At 40.2% G+C, this 20,784-nt stretch overlaps 1 protein-coding gene across 6 annotated transcripts in view; it reads right to left on the reverse strand.

The window, feature by feature from the left end:
- Nucleotides 1–774: 774 nt before the first annotated feature.
- The window catches only part of ERC1 (ELKS/RAB6-interacting/CAST family member 1), a 256,843-nt gene continuing 236,833 nt past the window's right edge, over nucleotides 775–20,784 (reverse strand). For 4 of the 6 annotated variants that reach the window (XM_079303739.1, XM_079303738.1, XM_079303740.1 and 1 more), the window contains 2 exons: nucleotides 11,389–11,577; nucleotides 775–928 (listed from right to left, as the gene is read on the reverse strand). In XM_079303739.1, the coding sequence (XP_079159865.1) occupies nucleotides 791–928; nucleotides 11,389–11,577 (327 nt within the window). In that variant the 3' untranslated portion in view covers nucleotides 775–790. The remainder of the gene's footprint in view (nucleotides 929–11,388; nucleotides 11,578–20,784) is intronic. The other 2 variants (XR_013773970.1, XR_013773971.1) reach the window with 1 other exon arrangement.

A 20,784-nucleotide genomic window follows, 5' to 3' on the forward strand; every position in this document is an offset into this window, starting at 1 on the left:
CGAAGGGAGAGAGCTCTCTATAAAGTAAGAACTTAGGAGACAAAGATCTATGATGAGAAACCTCATCTAAAACCCCCCAAAAATCAACAGATGAAAAAAGTTACTTCAAAAAATGCCCCACCTAGCACTTCAGAGTCACACCAGTGAACAATAAAAGTCCAAGTTAAGTAAACAGAAAGTACCAGTATGCCTACCTTTTTTCCCAGCTGCTAGATGAAATGACTAACAGGAGCAAGGAGGGAAACTTTCCTTTCCTCACTCTGTTATTTAAGAAAATAAGAAGCATTGAGACAGGCAGCAAGACCTGAGCTAGCTGATGCTGGCCAGCCATGAGGCATAATCAGAGCACACTCAGGCTTGGTTTTAGCACTATAAAATTCAGGCTTTCAGCTTTCACGAAAATAAAAACAGGAAGAAAGAAAGAAGATAAGAAGGAAAAAACAATATATTGATGGAAGGTGAGGGCTACTGTTCTGCAACCTCATGGAGAACTAGAGCTGCTTGTGTTCAGTGGATCCCCTCTTCTTTGCTCAGTAGACTTGGAGAGCTCTGCTTAGCTGTATCCATAAGTCACCACCAACAAAGTCAATGGGGAATTGGATTCTAAAGCAGAAAGGCAGTGAGAAGATGAACACAAAAACAGCTGATTAATCATAGGCTGGAAGAACCTAGAGAGCACGTAGTTTTTAGAAGGGGTTTTTTTGCCTTTGTTTTCTGTGTCAGAGGTGCACCAAAAGTTGCTCTTTCACACTGCTCTCCACTCCTGTGGCTCCGTGGCTGGTGGCAGAGGTCAGGAGGATTCCTCCAGGGCGTTGACGACCTGCTCCAGGATGTCGGGGCAGTGATCCGCGATCTGCTGCAGGATGGCGTTGGCGAACTCCTGCAGCTCCACGCTCTCCCTCTCGCCCTTCTCCAGCTCCCTGTGCAGCTGCAAGAGCACACAGACACAGGTCAGCCCCTGCTCTGAAATGGGGGACAGCCCTGCCCAGCAGGCTTGCCTGCACCACCACTTCAGGAGGCAGCTAACAGAGGTGACACGTGCTGGGCACTTCCAGCACCTGCGTCTTCCCTCACCTGGAACCAAAAGCTCTCCATCCTTTTTGTTTTTCATTCTACAGGACCAGGTTTGTGACCTTCCCAGGAAAGGCCATGTCCACATGACTTAACTACTCCTACATTATTCTATGATAAAGATAAGAAAATCTTCCTCTGTAGAATGTTTTTCTGAAGGCAACCATACACTCCAGCAGCTTGCCAATATATTGCTTTACATAGTTCAGCTTCTATTAATGAACAGTTGAATGTTTCATAGGTCATTACTTGAGAATTATTCCTGATATGAAATCAATAGGAACGTCACATAATTATACATAATCCACCCAGAGTTAACCAGTATTCTATTTTTCCTGAAGAATTACTAATTTTCAGAAAGTCTCTTTCCTAACTCAGTCAGAAGATGACTATACACATTTGCAGTGGAACATGCACAATTTCTGTTTACTAACTCTGCATTTCCTGTTGGGTCATTCGTTCTTCAGATCACTATAATTGGCTCAGAATGGGGGACAGATTTTCAAACTTTATATTATTCACTCTGTCTACAGTTTATAAACAGTTTCTCCAACAAGTGGTGTCCCAAACCATGTCACACAACATATGCAAACACAGCTTTTAGCTTTGAGCCTAATGCCATTGCCAGATTTAGGGGCCCACAGAGTCTTAATAAAGAGCAGGAAACATCTGCCTTCAGTAACCTGTTTAGCTGTTCAGCAATTGATAAAGTCCATGCTGGCCTGTGAACTGTGCAAAATCCCAAGAAAGGCTGTAATTTGTGCAAGCATTTTAGGGATTTCTGTACTCACAGTGGTCTAAGGACCTCAGAGAACAAGGAGAAGCAGCATCCCTTACTAGGTCAGATGATATGGACAGACAGACTGGATAAGCTCTCAAGCAGACAGCCCTGCCCTATACTATATTCAAAAAAAGCTCTTATATTTTTAGTGATAGGATTTTCTTCTAATGAAGTATATTCCCTATGAATATAAGACAAGTCCCAATATATGTAGCATACACTTAAGATGGATTCTGAAGTTATTTCCAGCTTCTGAAGCCAAAGATCTTTGTCACTTTGAGCTGCTGCGAGCAACTATTTAATCTTATTTGAGACTTCTTTTAAATTTCGTGTGGTTTTAAAAAATTTCATATTATCTGTCAGTTCTGTAACAATTTTTATTCCTTACTGATTAGTATTTTTATTGGAACTCTACTATGTTAGTACATGACATGGAAAGAATGTCAAACTGGCCTTTTTCATGCCTGAAGCGATAACTGTTCATCAGTATACAAATTTCTTGATCTGTGTTTTGCTCTTCTGTAACACTGCTCAATGCAAGTTTTAAAAAAGAGAGAACTATTAGGCAGCAGCACAGCAGGGATCATTTTACTGCTGTAAGAGCACAATGCAGTGGCAAAGGTTAGACTTCTACAATTAAAATTCTAATCAGATACAACAGTATGTCTCTGTTTAGTGATGGTATCAAGCAAAGCACAGCTGATTGTTTCTGCAAGAAACACTGCTTAAAAACAAACAGCCTAAGAATAACTATGGAGTAAATAAAAATGCTTTTTAAGGAAGTTATGGTGCAGGCTTCTGTAGAGAGAAGTGTGAGAAAGGAAATTAAAAGGGCAAGCATGCTGCACTGTTCCCTTGACTAGGCAGGGTAGCATATAGTAAATTACTGGGGCTCTGCGTGCTGAATGTTAGTTTAATGTGTTCTTATGTGCTTTGTTCCTACTGGCTGCTGTACTCACAGAACAGCCATAGGAATCTGAGAGGGGCTCCTGCCAAGAATCACAATGCAAAGGCAACCTGATCCTGCTCTGTGGAGTGACATGAGCTGGGAAGTGGGGAAAAGAGAGGGAGGGGAGCACTCTGGGCTCGGGCAGGGCTCTGGGGGAAAAGGGGGAGCTCAGCAGTAACCCATAATGGCTCAGGAATAGCAGGCTGTGGATGGCTGATTAGCCTGGGTCCAGCAGGTATTAGTCAGGAACGTGCAATGGATGGATAAGCCTAGGAAAGGTGCAGTCAGCCAGCAGGATTGAGACAGGAGTGGTGCTGGATATTAAAAGCCAGGAGACTGGGATTCAGGAACTGCCTCTGAGTGTGGGGCCATGAGCCTGGTGAGATGCCAGGCCCCAGCAGCCTGCAAACCACCCCACCACTGCTTCACTCCTGGGAGTGCTCTGAGCCCTGAACTCTGAGACAGGGCTGCCTTGTGCCTTCCTGGGCCAGCACAAAGGCTGCATGGTGCCATCCACCAGAAGGATGGGAGGCCATGAAGCTGGGAGAGAGCAAGAACAGTCGTTCTCCTTTTCTTATCTGGCACCTGCAAGGGTCCTGAGCTCTCGTCCACAGGAGGAGAGCCAGGAGAGGGCAGTGTTAGCAGGCAAAGCAGAGGTCCTGCACCACCACCACCTGCCCAGCCATCATCCCTCTTCCTGACCTGTCAGCCAAATCCTCCAGGTGAAGCCCCAGGAAAGGACAAAGCAATTAAATTAATGAAATATAACAGCATCTGCAAGAGACTGAACTTCAAAACTGAAAGAGAGTTGGTGGCCAAGGGAGAATCCTGAAGGATGTTTTCTTCAGTGGGGCAATACTGCAACATCAGTGAAGTCTCAGTTTCTTGCTCTACTAGTCAGCATTCATGTAATTATAAGATGCCTTATAAAATCAAGATAAGCCCAACAAAATAAGATCATGCCAAAGCTAAATCAAATGCAACCAAACAAAAGTAACCAACTCAACCAGAGGAAGAAAGTACTTCCAAGAAGAGAGTTTTTGACCATCAGGAGTCCAAAAGGAGATGGCTCTGAATGCTGAAGGCCAGCAACAATACTTTACAAATTAGTGCAGACAGAAAGTCTACACAGCTGGCTGGCAGATGTCTGTGATGAAGCATCTTTGGAAAAATAGCAATGATAGCCTTGAGTTGAGTTTGCTAGCTTCAGAGCATCTAGATTTAACAATGTGATTCCTGCTTCAACTAAGACATGTTAACTGACTCTATGGCTGGTGGCAGCATTTCTGGATCAGGGATATCATCCCCATTGACATGGCAGCAGCTGGGAGCAGCACATGCCAGTCCTTCACCAGGCAAGGGGAACATCCAGTTCTCACAACTGGATTCACCTGCATGTTTGGAAATCCAGATTTTAGGGAAGTTTTTTCTAAAAGTATTAAGATCAGTTCTGCTCCTGGCTTCCTAGATTTTTCGTTGTGAATGCAAGCTGACTAGATGTTATCTTCCCCATGCCATTTTTCCATGAAAATAAAGAAATGTAAACAATGCTTTTTTGTTGGCATTTCCAGTTGAGGATATGAGGAGATTCACATACTTGCCTCACAGAAATAACCAGAAATGAGCATGCAAAACCAGATATGTTTTTTGTCTAGTGGACGACAAGTAAGAGTAGACAGGTCAGAAAGAAAAGGACAGCAAGGACCTCAGAAGTGCTTCACAGTATTTATCTTTGGACAGAAGAACAGAAATGGCCTTCAGCATCTCAGGGGAAAGAAAGTTTGCAGATAATCTGCAATAGGTTCAGACACTTTTCAACACTGCTGCCTTCCTTCCTGGGTTTAGAGCAAGTTATGATAAGAATAATTTTCCATTTAGAGTTAAACTCCATCACTGAAAAAAAAAATCCCTAACAATTCACTGTGATTTTAGCTTCTCTGTTCCAAGATATTTCAGAACTTATTTAAAGATTAGTAGACATTTAGAGTCATAGGAATGATACATAAGAAGGTAAATTTATAGTTAAGAATTAGGATGCTATGGTTTTATATGAAAACTGGGTGAATTGTGCTGCTGCTCTGCAGAAGCTTTGTGGCATCTGGTTTTCCTATAATGCAAAATTAAGCTAAGATTCTTTAAATTATTATTATTTCTACTCCCAATGTGATTTTTGCCTCATTAACAATTCCACAGAAACACTGATGAAAAAAGGCAAACAGGGATAAACTGGTATCTCATCTTGGGCTATGGACAGTAAACCTGAATACAGAATATGAAGAGTTTGTACAGCAGCACAAAAAGAAAGTTGGTGGAGTACTTCTATATGGATACAATAGCAGGATATAGAATTATGTTTCTCCAAAGTAAAGTGCTTTGGGATCAGGTTATGGTTAGTCCAAAAAATACATTTAGACCTTAAAGTAACATAAGTAAGCATCAATAAGAAATTACACTGATTTAATCTAAACCTTTGTTTTGTCTCAAGTTAAACTCCACTCAGGCAAATGGTCAAGAGCTTTTGCATCTACCCAAACAAACCACTGTAAATATGTGTGTTTGATGCAGTGAGAGCTAATTACATATAAACCTTTATTTCTCAACTAAATACCTACAGAAGAGCCAAAGAAAGGGCTACAGGTATGGAAATCTAGTCTGACGAATTTCAAAAAAGGAAAATTTTTTACTGTAAATCCTTAAATATTTCTGCTCTATGTGGAAACTTGGGGTTTAGGTAAGCTCTTTCAAAATATTTAAAAAAACATGCATTTTAAAATTAAAGTAAAATTTCAAATGAAACAGTCTTGTCTTTTTAAATAATAGCCACAATGCTGTAACACTGCCCATTTTTATTTGTGTATGGAATTACTAATTTTAATCAAAATACATACTATCCATCATCAACACTAACCATTCCTAACTTGGAAAGAGAGATAAATCCAAGCAGAATCCACAGCTCAGCAGCAGGAGATGCTGCACAGAGCTGTCACAAGGACCACAGTGTCTGAGCAAGGCCCAGAGTGAGAATTGACTGCTAAGAGCAAAACTTGAGGAGAGGTGAGCTGCCCTTGAGAAATCAAGGGAACATCTTGGGGCTGCACCTTCTGCTTGTAGGGACTGCTTCAAGTGAGACCCCTCTCATTTTCTCACACCACACACACACAAAAAGCTTGATGATATCCTGAAATCAGTGTTTGTCCTTTTATATCTCATTTGAAGTTAGCAATTGCTAATGTTCCTGACTGATAGTATGTATTTTAATTAATATTAGCAATTTCATTGACAAATAAAAATTAATGATGTCATGGCATTATGGACATGGCTAACTTACAGACAACATTTGTGATTTTAACCAGTATTTAAGAACTATGAAATTGTTCTCATTCTCACCCAAACCATTAAATATAAAAGTTTAAAACACTTTAAAATGTAACAATTTTAGAGAGTTCCCATATCCATTGCTTTCTCAACCAAACTCAGGAAATAGATTTGAACATGAAGAAGGATATAAATTGTTGCAATTATTACTTCTAATTTCTAACAGAGACCAGAAGTGGACTGTTTAACTTTAAAATACATTATGCATTCCCATAAGATTACAAATTAAAAACAAATGACATAAATCAAGGGGGGGAAGATAACAAGCTAATAGAAGAGCAGCCAGAGAAGAAAGACAAGGGTTAACTCTGAAGTAATAGAGTAATTTAGAATGACTAAATGCAAATCATAGCAGAGGAATTTCTTTACAGAAACTAAGTAAGTTGAGTAATTCCTCATAGATGGCACAGAAGAACACAAGCAGAATCTGAACAAAAAACTACACAGGATGTTTATAAAATGGTTATTCGTAATTTAGAATAAAGTTTACCCCACTTGCAATATTGTTTGTATAACAAATCAAAATATGTGTTGAATATTTTCATAATTTAGCAATCAAATATGCAATTTTAAAATGAAATTTGACAGCCACAGGTATAAGGCTTGGCGTCCTTTTGTACAAAAAGCTTCCCATTGCTCTGTGGAGACTGGAATGAGAATTAAGTGCAAGGTAAAGTTGCTCCTTGGAACCAAGCCACGACTATTCAGCTGACACAGCATGTTGTGACTGCTACAGCAAAGTGACATTATCACCTTTTCCCTTCCTCTGCTTCAGGCAGCAGAGCAGAAAAGGCATTCCTGATTTCTGGGAGAGGATTAGTAAGCAGGAATCCCTAGAAGGAACTTTGGCTGAAGCTTTGGCTTTGGAAGAAGCTGGTTCACAGGGAGAGGGAAGACAATCCTGCACAACAAAGCCTCTTTGATGATCACAAAGACTTTCCAGAAGTCCCTCTCTCTCTGTCCCTCACAGCAAAGCAACCACAGGAGCAGCACTTGGCATTGGGGTGAGACCAGCTGCCACAGCAGGTGACTTCTGAGAGAGCCTCTGATGGAAACACACCTGGCCCAGGTCTGCAAGACTGCTGCTGATGCCAGGTCACAATGCAAGTGCTGCCAGAAACACCTCTGGGGAAGGAGGGAGAGGTTGAGTGTGCAGGAACAAACTGGCAGGACCCCCAGCAGCCTGAGGAAGCCAGGACATGCTGGTCAAGGCAGGAAAGAGCCTCTGATGGCAGGGAGCCAGGGGAAAAAGTGCCTCCTACTTGTAGGGTTAGGAAAATTATTTTAATTGTATAGATCTTCTGTTGGTACAAGTATTTTTTTGCAAATATCACTGCAGGACCTATTGAAAATAAGAAATTCTCCATAATATGAGGTTTTGCACATTTACAGGTTTTGAACTTGAGGTGCTAAGAAACACTGCTGATAGTCTTAAGCTATTAAAAATCTATCACTACTATGATAGATTAGATACCAGATAAAACCCACTTGTAGTATCTGGCTGCTCTGTTTCCTTGTCTCTTTTCACTTTCTCACACTGCTGCTTCTCAACCCCAGTGTAGTGCACCACCTCTGACACACTGAAGTGAGGATTTCCAGCAAATTCCAGTTTCTACTCCATTCTTTTCTTTTGTACAGGTAAGAGCAAAACAAAGCCCAAACTAGAAATAAAAGTGTGGACCATGTCATTATGTTCTTAATGCCATTTCCTTTCATAGAGGACTAAAATCCTGCACTTACAGGCAAATGTCTGAAATGTGAAATGGAGCAGTAGTTCTGCAGAGCTCAAGGATATTAGCATAATGATACCTCTAGGATAAAGAGAAAGAAAATATGGTATTCAACAGAAATTGCATGGATAATGCAATTATTTATAATGAATGAATGGAATTTTTATTTCTTAAGTGTCAAGACTTGGAACATTCTTCTTTCCTTCTGGTAACTTCAATTTTTTTAATAAGAAAAGTCGAACAGGACATGAACTGGTTGAAGGATGAACTGAACAATTCCAGAAACAGTACTGGGTAGCTTATTTGGAGACACTGGGTCAGAACTAACTCAAAGGGAAATTTCCCCCACAGGATCCTTTACTTTAGATCCTTTACTGTCCACAACTTAGTCTAGTTTATTATTTTAGATTAGATTTTGAGACACCATATACTCCTAAGTACTGGCTTCAGTTCTTCACTACAAATGGACCAAAATTTTACTACAATAAGTCAGCCTTAGAAAATGTGTTTGATAAAATGCCAGCAAAGAATGATAAAGTATCTTGGCCCCACAGCTTGATTACAATCAGTCTTCCTCAGGGATGTGGTCACAGCCCCAAGCCTGGCAGAGTTCAAGAAGTGTCTGGATAATGCTCTCAGGCACCTGCTGTGATTCTTGGGAATATTTTGTACAGGGATAAGAGTTGGACTTGATGATCCTTGTGGGTCCTTTCCAACTCAGCATATCTGTAATCAGTTGAAGTCACTAAGGACTATCACTGAATTTAATGGTAGTGTCAAGATACTATTATAGATAAGATGCACCAATCATTAGTCAAACTTTGAGACTACAAAATTATTTATGTGGCAAGAAATTCCCCTTAGATCCATGGTGTTGATGCTGGCAGATACTTTTCCAACAATTATTTGTACATTACTTTCTGTGGGTTCCAATGGATGCAATGAAGAGTGAAAAGTTTGAATTTACTTCAAAAAACCCAAAATAACCAAACCAAACTAGGTAATCTCATTGGTGAAAAGTGGATACATTGGCATCATGCTTAAATATTATTGGTGTTGGTTAAATGTATCCTCCCTAATCATGTTAGCACTTCTTAACATTCAAGGGGATTAATTTTTTCCCACTGAAGCTTGTAAAGCATTATCTACAGAAGATCATATTAGAAGGGACAGGAGTGAATTTAATGCACTGGATTTGAAGTAATTTACAAAACTCATTAAAATTCCAAAGATGCAAAATGGGTATTCTGTGATGGGCTTCTGCAAATCTGGAGAACTGATTCCCACCCCCCATGGGAATACTTTAAGCACAAAGGAAACTCTGCAGCTAGAAACAGAAAAGCTCTATGGCTTAGATGAAAAGTCTGCTTTGTAAATTGAAATATATCATTAGTTTGTCTTTTGCAACTGAAGCTTCTTAAATACCATCTGAGTGAGTCTGGGAAAGCAGAAGAGGCAGCTACATTTTATTTTAGCTGACATTATTTATGCCTGGGAATCTTGAATGGAGAAGTAACTTTAAACAACTGTGGTGACATCAGTGCAGAATTAAGACAATAATGTGAGAGGATATAAAAATAATTATTTTCTCTTTCCAGAAAAACTTAGGTAATTCCCTTTTCTCACAATTTCTCACAATGCTTTCTTTAATGTGTAACCCATAAATGTTGCTAATGGACTAGCAAAGATTTAATGGGAAATGTTATTTTTGGGCTTACTATCCAGAAGAACGTGACAAAGAAAGCCTTTCCTATTTTCTTTACCCACATCTCTTGATCAAATAGCAAATACCACCTGTCCCCACAGATCCTGACCACATATGAACACCACCACAGATATAATTAATGAGGAAATTTATCTCAGTGATATCCAAACTTTGCCCATAGCCACTGTAATTTTCAGAGGTGCCTCCCATACAGGCTACAGGTTTTGTCACCCACTGCTTCATCCCAATCTGACAGACAAGGTGGCTCAAAATAATATGCTTCACATTTTGATTGATATCATAGGAGCTATAAGGCTTCAGCAGAGGAGGATGGCATGCATAAAACTGAAGAAATCTTAATCCTGTATCAGTGATTACAGAAGCCAGGAGGCTCTGAAGGGAAAAGGAATGTGCCATGCCTAGAGAGGCAAATGTAGATATTGAGGGAGGCACACAGCACATGCTGAATCAGTAATGTATGAAGACAGGTACAGAAAGAGAGCACGACAGTCTTGTCCCATCTCAGCCCTGCTACATTTATCTCCCTGTTATATTTATCTCCAGAGATCTGCTCCTTCTGAATTTTCAGACATGCTTCTGTTGTTTCCTGCAATTTGGCTGTTCTCTCAAATTTTTGAATCAAAATTTAGTCTTGAGTTGAAAGTTCAAGGAAATCAGTTTTAAAATCACAAATGAAGAAAACCAGAGCTGAAGTGTTCAAGATAAGCTCAAGATATGTTCAATGACCCACAAATCCCCTTTTAACTGCATAGGCCTTACACTAGCTTGTGTGCACACTGTTGGTATAAAACATATGAAAGTGAATAGTGAAAGACTTGGTATTATATTCCAAAGTCAGGGTTAAAAAGACAAAACTAGCCACATTTAGTACTCGTACAAGTTCCCTGTAGTAGTTTAATTAAAAAAAAAAAAAAAAAGGCACTCAGTAATATAGGACTAGAATAGTAAAGCAAAAAGAAAAATTGAAAAGAGAAATAAGAATGAGTTAGAAAAAATGTTGTGGGAAATGGAGAATTATAGTCCAGAAACAAGAGATAAAAACCTGCCAATTGAGGGATTAAGGAAGGCACAACATTACCAGAGCTGGGAGAAAGGAAGATTATTTCATTCGATGATTTATAACTAGATTGACAGCTTCTTGTAGAGAGTTCATCTGACAAACTCTTATTAAACCCTTTCAGTTCTATATTCCAAAACTCCTGTAAATACACAGTTGGGTTTCTGAAGTCACTGTGTATATAAGCACAGGTGTATCACATCCAGCGCCCTGAGCCCAATCTTGCTTCAGGTATGCAGGTAAGGCAGGTAAGCAGTAGAAATTACTGGCAGAATATTCTGTAACAGCAGGTAAGGACACAGCATTCATTTATATAAAGAGACTCATAAAATGTTGATCAAAATATAAATGGTTTATATAATTAAAGTAAGATATAAGATCTTGATGACTACACTGAATTATCGATAGCAGCTAAAATTTGTTAGCAGTTAAAACATGGCAGAAGTGGTATCTTGCCATTTGATTTCCCATGAGTGTGGAGATGAATAGCCCCAAGTATGGATAAAAGAGCAGATGAAATTCCATAATAAATAATAAATGTAAATGATTAAAAAAATTATTGACTCCTTTTATCAGCTGAGAGTTCATATTTACTGCCTGCTTTCACCACTCACACGGTTTCTACATTTTGTTGTGGCATGAATAACACCTAAATCAGTGAGTTCAGGTCATTGTTGAGAACTTGAGGGCAGCACTGACCTGCTCCTGGGTCATCTTGTGCAGCTCCTTCTGCCAGGCTGCCTGGTCATCCTCCAGGTGGTAGGAGGCAGGCGGGGTGAGCCCGCGCAGGATCAGGGGGTCGCGCTCGTGGCACAGCGCGGTCAGATGGCCAATGTACAACTTCAACTTGCTGCGGTTCTGGTCAAGGTCTAAGAGGGGCTGAATGATCTGAAATAAGAGAGCACAGACAGTGAGGACAGCCTGAGACCCAACAGGGATGAAGGCAAAGATCAGCCTCTAAGTTACAATCCTGTCCAGCTTCACACTCTGAACACTCTTCCCCTCCTACTCCTGTCCATAATGTACCAACCATCAAAAGGAAACCAAGGACACTGGTGAAAGGGTGCAGTGATGACAGCTGTGTGATTAGATTGGGAAATCATGATGACATGGGTGAAAAATGAAACAATATTAAACTGAATGCATTAACTCTACTGATTATCCAACGGTACTTCAGTTTAACTACTTAAAAAAAAATTCTGATAAAAGGTGTCTGTCCACAACTTGTCCAAAAGGCAATGTCAATACAGATTTTTAGCTCCTTTTCCTAACAAACATTTCATTGTAAATTAAGTATGCAAAAAACATGGTCTAAAGAGAATAGTTTTGAATTATGCCAAAACACAATTCTAAGATGACTGCATCTCTACTGTAGAGACTGGATAGACACATAACTTCACCAAAAGGTTAACACTTGATTTTTTATAGTGTTTTACATAGTTAAGGTATAGTCTTCTATAGTTTTTGAAAAGGCAATGACTTTTACTAAACAGGCCAGATTCTATATAACAAACTAAAAAACTGATATAAAAGAATCTTAATAAAGTACTATTTTATTTCATTTTACTTTACACAATCTGAATCTAATCATCGCTCCCCAATGCAATCCAAACTAGAGTCATCCAGACTTCACAAAAAGTATCTTAAGAGCCATTTCTCATTTTCTTACAAAAATATAGAGCTCAAGTGCATAAGCACCTCTACAGGGCATCCCTTTCTGTGACCTTCCACAAGAATACTGCTTCATTTGTTCTAGATGTTTGCGGGCACATATTTGAAACCGCAGTAATGTAAACCTCTAAGGTTTGCAGCTGATGAAAAATTAGGGAAGAACTGGGCTTAGGGCCTCCTTTCCATAAAATGAGGTGCTGGGCAGGGAGAGCTGGGAAGCCTTGCCAAAGTTCTGGCAACTTCTCTTCGTGTTCCCAGGCAGAGGCTGCACCTGCTGTTTGTTAGTGGGCTGGGGATATCTTTTCAATAGGACACCTCTGACCCTGCTAATGAATAAGGAGTGAGATAATCTCTGAGTCAACAAAACATGGTGCTGGCATTACTTTCAACACAGACTTTGGCTTCGACCCTTTTTAATAAGGCTGTCAGGGCTCACTTATTTTGTTTCTAACACTGTTATACATGCATTAGTTTCTACAGAGTGTGAGGATCTGAGAGGCATGGCTAAGCAGCTGACTAATGTCAGCCTCTGTGCCCTGTTGAGCTCAGCAGCCCACACCAGCACATCAGGGTCCTGCCACAGCCACGGGCAGCCAAAGGAGAGGAGACAGGCAAGAAACCTGCAAGAGAGAGAGAGTGAGCTCATGGGCTTTGTAAAAACCTGTGCAGCCTTAGGGCAATCTCTGTTTGCAGATATAAACACTCCTCTAAAAATAATGCTTTGTTATATCAGGATGGGATGAGTGGAATAGGAGGTGGATGGAGAATTGGCAGATCCCAGAGGGCAGCAATGACTGGCACTGGGTCTAGTTGGACGCCTGTCACTAGTGCTATTCTCCAAGGGTCAGTACTGGGCCCAGTATTGTTTAACTTACTCATCAATGACTTGGATGAAGGGGCAGATGCCTCCTCAGCAAGTTCACTGATGACACAAAGCTGGCAGGAGTGGCCAGTACACTAGAGAGCTGTGTAGGGCTTCAGAGACCTTGACAGGTTGGAGAGATGGGCAGGGAAGAAGTGTCTGAAATTCAGCAAAGGCAAGAGCAGAGTCCTGTACCTGGGAGGAAAAACCCCATGTACCATCACAGGCTGGGGCTGACCTGCTGGGAAGCAGCTCTGTAGAGAAGGACCTGAAGTCCTAGTGGACAACAAGCTGTCCATGAGCCAGCAGTGTGTCCTTGTAGCCAAGAGTGTCCTGGGGTGGATTAAGAACAACATTTACAGGTCAAGGGAGGTGATCCTGCCCCTCTGCCCTGCCCTGGTGAGGCCACACCTGGAGTGGTGTGTCCAGTCCTGGGCTCCTCAAGACAAGAGGGACATGGAGAAGAGCCAGTGAAGAGCAACAAAAATGATGAAGGGACTGGAACATCTGTCTCATGGGGACAGGCTGTTCAGCCTTGAGAAGGGGAATCAATGTCTGACTATCTAAAGGGAGGGTGGCAGAGGATGGGGCCAGGGTTTTGCTGGTACCAGGCAATAGGACAAGAGGCAGTGGGCAGAAAGTGATGCACAGAAGTTCCACCTGAACTTCTCTCCTGTGCAGTGACCATGCACTGGAACAGATTGTCCAGAGAGGGTTTGGAGTCTCCCTCACTGGGGATATTCCAGAACCTTCTGGGGGCAATCCTGTGCTCTGGGATGGCCCTGCTTGAGCAGGGAGGTGGGAGCAGATGATCACTGTGGTCCCTTCCAGCCCCACCCACTCTGTGAATCAGTCACTGCAAGCTGCAGCAGGGCAGAATACTGTGCTGTCCTGTATACAAGGCAATAGCAAGGGATACTTCAATAGAATCAACACAGTTACATTTCACTTTCATCACCAAGCAAAACTGTCATCAGCCAATTATATCCATCAGCTTTGGCTATTTAGTGAATTAGCACTATGTACCCCTATTTGATATAATATCTGTTACCAAGATTATGATCTGAAAGTGTATTGCCTGTGCAGGTGAAAACCAGTGATGCTTCTAATATAAAGGATGTCTTTGCTATCTTTGTTATTTGGTTTGCCCACAGAGGGTAAAATGATGGATTATCATATCTTAAGAAAATACTGTTTTATAAAAATGTAATAGTCAATGTCTAATACCTAGATAATAACTAGTCCAATCAATGTAGTAGCTGGTTTGTATTCTTTTCAGACACCACAGTGTCTTTAATATCCATCAGATGCACAGACTGCAGTCTGAAAATAACCTGTCTGGATAACTTTCCTGGCTATTCTTTGTGAACAGAAACCCTCCTTGAAGAGACAGCAGAGCTATCTAGCAAGTAAGAATGGAAGATTTTCATACAACAGCTGAATTTGATTGCTCAGGGATAAAGCCCCTTTCGAAGCACATTCCTCCTGCACCCTTCCCCCTTCTACCTCGAGCTGGAAAGAGGCCAAATGAGGCGTGTGAAAGTTCTTAACTAGCAGCCCTCGCAGAGCTGTTCACAGAGCAATCATTCCCCTCACTTGGGATCCATTAAATGCTGCCAGTCAAGTAGGAAGTGCCCTTATATCTGCGTTCCTGCCCTATCTAATTTGAGCTGGCCACTTAGCAGGAGGTACTGTGCTTCCCACACAGCAGAGCTGCCCCTGCCTTATCTCAAGAGGGTGTAAGAGCATTTGCTAAGTGGAAAAGCAGGGCAGGGCTGGGTTCATAACCCACATCGTGTTCTCATGATCAGCTCTGAGCTGCAGAGCTTTCTAGGAACACAGTGGGTAAACAGACCAAACCCAGGAATATCTGCTAAAGCAGCCCTCATTCATTAATTGCCCTGATAGGTTTAGGCCATCCTCATCAATGCATGGAATGAAGTCTGCTTAATGTACCCTCAGCTTCAGAATATTGCTAATGGCCAGCTAAGCTTGACAGCATTTCACTAAAAAAGGCAATCACTGCAACTCTGAGGCAGAAATGTGAAATGCCTGACAAATCTCTCATGCAAACCCAAACCAACTTAACCAACTAATAAAGATATTTGTGAATATATTCCAAATTCAACTTGAATTTTTTTTTTGCGATTTCGCACATTTAAAAAATACTTTGACTATGACAAATGTGAACCCAACTTTAGTTGAACAAGTCATTGGGACAAAAGAGCTTTAGAATGAAATTACACTGCTTCTTCAGTTGTAGTCCTACTGTTGCTGGACAATGGTCAACTGAAATAGGGGTAATTGAATTTTAAGTTTTATATGCTAAGTCTCTGCATTTAAATACCTATATACACAGCAGTGTGGGAATATCCAAAATACATAGGTGGTAATTTGGAAAAGAAAACCAGCAAATGTCCACAGACATCTACAGAATAAGGAGTGAATTTAATCAATGTGCAATTCACCACAACCACCAGCTTTACATTATGCCTTCTCCAGGCAGAAGGGTTAATGATGTGACCTTTCTCCCTGCCAACAATCCCTTTTTCTCTGAAGGAAGCAACCACTTCTCTTGTTCAGAACCAACTAATTAACTTTACTAATTTCACAGAATACCTTCTAAATTTCTACTTAAAAAACCTGCAGCTGCTATTTGCCATTTGCCAACTGCATCAGTCACCCTTGTAAAAGTTCTCCTTACACAACTCGCCTTACTTGTCATAATAATGCATCAATGTGGAGGTTGATCATGGATCAACAGTAGTTATCTTTAAAAGAAAAGGAGAAAAAACCATTTTTTTGACACAGCAAGGGCAATATAAAGTGCCATATGTACATTTGGCACTGGCAGGACTGCTGTCATGCTCCCTTACTTGCACATACTCTGTGTGTATATATCCCCTACAGAGCCCTGAAGGGCAGAGTGATGCTGGTAAGTGGTCTTCATTTTGCAATCAAATGATTCAGCAATTTTTCTTAACTTACTCCTAAATCTCTAAATATCTGAGTTAAAAAACCTCCCTGGAAGTACAGCTACATCAAGAAGAAAATAAAATAGATCTCAGGTGTCAAAGTAAACAATGTGAGGTATAAAGGACAGTGTTTTTGTATTAAAAGTGCTACAAAGAAGTGTAGGTAGAATAAATCTGAAAGTTTTCAAGGAATTAATTAATCTGAGAAACTATCTAGCTTGCCAGCCTGGTCTACACATTGTTCATTGTAAATCATGCACAGCGCAAATAAACACAGAATTCTGAAAAAATCCAAGCAGAAACCCCAAGAACCACCCAACACCTCCTCAAAACTTCAGACTGGACATAACAAATATGTTTTGAAACACAGTGCAGGTAGTCCTTTATGTCCTATAAACCACAGCTGTCATTTGAGAGTGGAAAATTATTTTCAAACTTCGTTACATGCAGTTGCAACTATGCTACCCAAAAAAATCTACTTCCCAAACTACAATTGCACAGGAGAAGATGGGGCCAAAGATTGTGTAAGCACATCTGTTTGTTAAAAAGAAATTATTTCAAAAGGACCTGACAAATCTCTGTATACCTCCCTGTATCTGGGTTTTATTATAGATATTGCCAGACAAGGATATTTTGCCTCTCTAGCTAAATATCTTATATTGGGAGATATGAAAATAAACTAAGATAGTGAGTGACATAGTCTGGAAGTATTTGCATGGCAAATTGAATTATGCCTTCTTGCTCAGACCATTTGTGTTTGTTTGGCAACAAACACAAGGGTTCAACAATAATATTGTAACCACTGAATGCAATGGAGTTTTATGAGGCATGAATTTGGCTCAGAATGTGCAAAGCTTTCCCAAATTCAGAGCAATTTATCACTGATGTCTTCCCTTCATTATTTTAAATGGAAACAGAAGAAAGTTCTCAAAAAGACACATCTTGACCTCAGTTCAGTTCAGCTCAGTTCACTGATACACAGAGATACTTGGTTTCTTCAGAAGACCCCCACACAAAAGCTCAAGGACTGGCGCAGTATTTAGGTTTGTTTTAAAGACAAGGAAAAAAAAAAAACGTTTTAACTCTAACCTTCATAATTTTCTCCTCATAAACCAGAACAATATATGTGAGGAGCTAAAAGAGATTCAGGCTATTTTGACAGAGCTGTCTTACTCAGTTCCTTTCTGACAGAATCAATTAGGAAATCATTTTTATATAGCGAATTATTTTTGAAATTTTTATACACCACGAACAAATCCCATGGATTAATGATTTCCAGAGTTCACCCTCTTCACCTTGGGAAAAATCCAGACCAGAAAAAAATAACAGAAAAAAAATAAACCCGGGAAAGGAGTTTTGTCATTAGCTCACTCTATTTAAATAAAATCCTCTCCCCATCATGTAGGTGAGGCAGAGAATTGCAGTGGGTTGGTAGGGTTCCTAAAGCACTCAAAAAGAGCAAGTAGTTCTAAAATATTTTTATACATAACCAATCCAGAAGTGCTTTCCATGACACTGGCAACTCTCATTTAGTGGTCTGTGGAGCAAAGTTGGCAGGGAACCACGTGAGGAACAGCAGGGACTGCTGGAGATCAGAGCTCAAATACTGATGTCAAGGGCTTGTAACTGGACCAAGGGGAAAATGAACTTTTGGGAACTTGGGAATGTGATATCTCAGCAGAGCTGAAGGGGATGTTTGCACACAGCTTGAATTTTACCTGTTTCCTCAATCCCTTCCTTTCAAAAGCAAGGGCATTCACTCAATCTCTCACCCCTAAATAAACTCACTGCACACCTCACACCCCTTTACCATTAATTTCATTTGAACTTCATTTGAACTCTTTGGCCCTGGAAGTTGTGTTAGTTACCAGGTTAAATTTTTGAATAATAAATTAAATTATAGAAAGCTGTGAAACAGGGTAGTCAGACTGTTGATACTGATAATTATCATCAAGGATAAAAAAAGTAGTGCTACAGTAAGCAAAAATAGTTTAACAACCATTTGCAGCTTGTACATGACACTGTGGATTTAAACAGAATTCTCCTGATCAAACATTTTTAGGTGTAACTAGGCAAGTTTGGATTTCACAGAATCAGTCAGATTTTATGCTGATTCCTTCTCTACAAAAATACAGCACCTTGAGAATAAGTAAGAACAACCTGCTTGTATTTGTAATGCATTCAAGCTTTCTAGCCCTTGTCTGCACAAGAGTGAATGAGAAAGCACATTCATCTCTTGCTGTGCTGTATTTTGTCTGCTGCTTGTTCCTGTTACAAGGGATAAAAGCAGAGAGTGTCTCACACTCACACCTTTGTGTGAAAGAAGAACAAGGCAGCAAGGCACTGGGAGTGTGTCCATGGCAATGCTGATGTGTTAGGGCTGTCTCCCTGCTGTCTGTTCCACTGCTAATGCAAACCAGAAGCTATTTCTTAAGCAGTGAACACAGTCAGTGCTTTTCCTGTTCAGATGAACTACAACCTCCCTGTCTGCAGGTGATAGGAATCTTGGTTCTTCTCTAACTCTGGGTCTTCATTCTGCTGTTGCAGCTCTCTACCTGCTGAAAGACACTTCCAAAGCCAAGACTTGTGAAGGTTTATCTGTCATTATCTGTCTTTTTGGAGTTGCTTGTTCTGCATTCAAATGCAAAATCCCATGAATAAATACACCTATTTATATGTATATACAGTAGTTCTTATCTGTAAGTTACTTTAGCAATCAGATGTAGTTGGAGAGCCCATAGTGAGCCTACTGTGAGAGGGAGCTGCAAATCCTGACATGCCCATCAGTCATTATGAGCTTTACCAGCCAGGAAAATGCAGTGTCTAGATTGGCAACATACCCTTACAGTTTTAATTTTAGTTACCATTCTCTGGAGTTTATTTTCATAGTTAATACACTGGAAAGCAGGTTTAGGATTGATTATTTTTCTAACATTATTCATCTCCCCTCTCCCTCAGTTTCTTTCCTCCTAACTGACAACTAAAAGGGCTTGGCTGCAGCTGCTCCTCTGACTCTGAGTGTCCTGTCTGGGAGTGCCAGAGCTCAGAATAACTGGGAGATAGTACAGACTATCACACAAACTGCAAGCAGCAACTCCCCTGGAAGTGGCCAGAAACAATATAATGTTTGAGTGCAGAATTCCTACTTGCTACAAAGACCAAGCCACTAGTAGAAGATTATGTTCAGCTGCAAATCAAAAGAGAAAATAAGACACAGACCTGGCATCATCTCATCTGGCAGAAATGAAGGATGGCCTTTTTGCAATTGTTTTGCTGAAAAGCACAAATCTCTACAAAAAGAAACCAGCCATCTGTTTTGAATGTTTTAGACTGTAAGTATCTACTTGTGTTTTTCTTTGATCTGTAAGAATAATAGGAAGACAGTGATACAGTCCAGTTACACCTCTGTTGTGAGTGTTTAATTCATCCCAGAGCTGCAGATTACAAAATTCCATCTGGAGATCTTAGTTTTATCATTCTGGGATCAGAAAGAAGATGAACAATGTATCAAGATCAGTTCTTTTGTGCTCATAGATTCTTTCTTGGACAGTGAATGCATTCATTCTGTATGAATGCATTCTTTCTGACAGATAATAGTTATTAAACAGCAAGGTAATAGTTAAAAATAATAATAAAAAAAAGAAAAGCTAGCAGAAGAATTTTTATCCAAAAGAAGAAAAGGACCAGGAGCAAAAGCTGACTTTGCCTCAAAGAAAGTATTCTTCTCTAACCTTCCTAACAGTGAATTAGTTACATCATCTTATTTGAGTGCATCACATCAGGGTTTTTATTAAAAGGTTGCCCATCTGAAAAGGGGAAGTGAAGAACCCTGATTGTCACCAATATGACAAAACAAATCTGGCCTCTCCCTCTCTCTGTCAAGACAAGTTTAAGCAATGTGAGATTATCTCATGTAGCTGCCTTCAAATTTTGCACAGGGAAATTCTCCAAGGAAGCACAAGACACTTTCACAATGCTTCTACAGACCTGGATGAAGAATTGTAATAGTATCATTATTATAGTACACAAATAGTTTGTAGATTTTAAGAGAGGGGAAGAAATGACTCTTCAGAAGACAAGAAATGACAGAAAAGAACAAGAGACAGTGGTCTAAAGAGCTTTGTCCAGCATGCTGGAATGGCAGCTCCTAGAAAATACAGATTATTTCCCCTTTTCCTGGGAAGGAATAGCATCTTGGGGAAAAAAAAAAAAAGAAAAAGTAGTAATAGAGTCAAATACAAATCTAACACAATTTTGGGAACAATTTCAAAATGAGCTATTAGAATCACCATAGTATCAGTTTAACAAGACAATTTCCAAATACTGCACAGTAATAATACCTAGCACTCATACAGCACTTTTCCCAATCAGAACCTGCACTTTTACAAAAGCTTCAGTTCATTTTACAATTAGAGAATTTGAGACAGGGAGAAAGAGAACAAGTGAGTGGTTGGAGACGATGCCAGGAAAGAATTTATCTTCTAAATCGTGGTCTAGTTCCATGTCCAGTAAATAACAATGTAATGTGAGTCAGGCAGGAAGGCCTGGTGGGTTTGACCATTTTGCATAACCTAACAATAAAAAAGA

The sequence above is a fragment of the Erithacus rubecula genome (genome assembly GCF_903797595.1).
Source record: "Erithacus rubecula genome assembly, chromosome: 4".
Lineage (NCBI taxonomy): Eukaryota > Metazoa > Chordata > Aves > Passeriformes > Muscicapidae > Erithacus > Erithacus rubecula.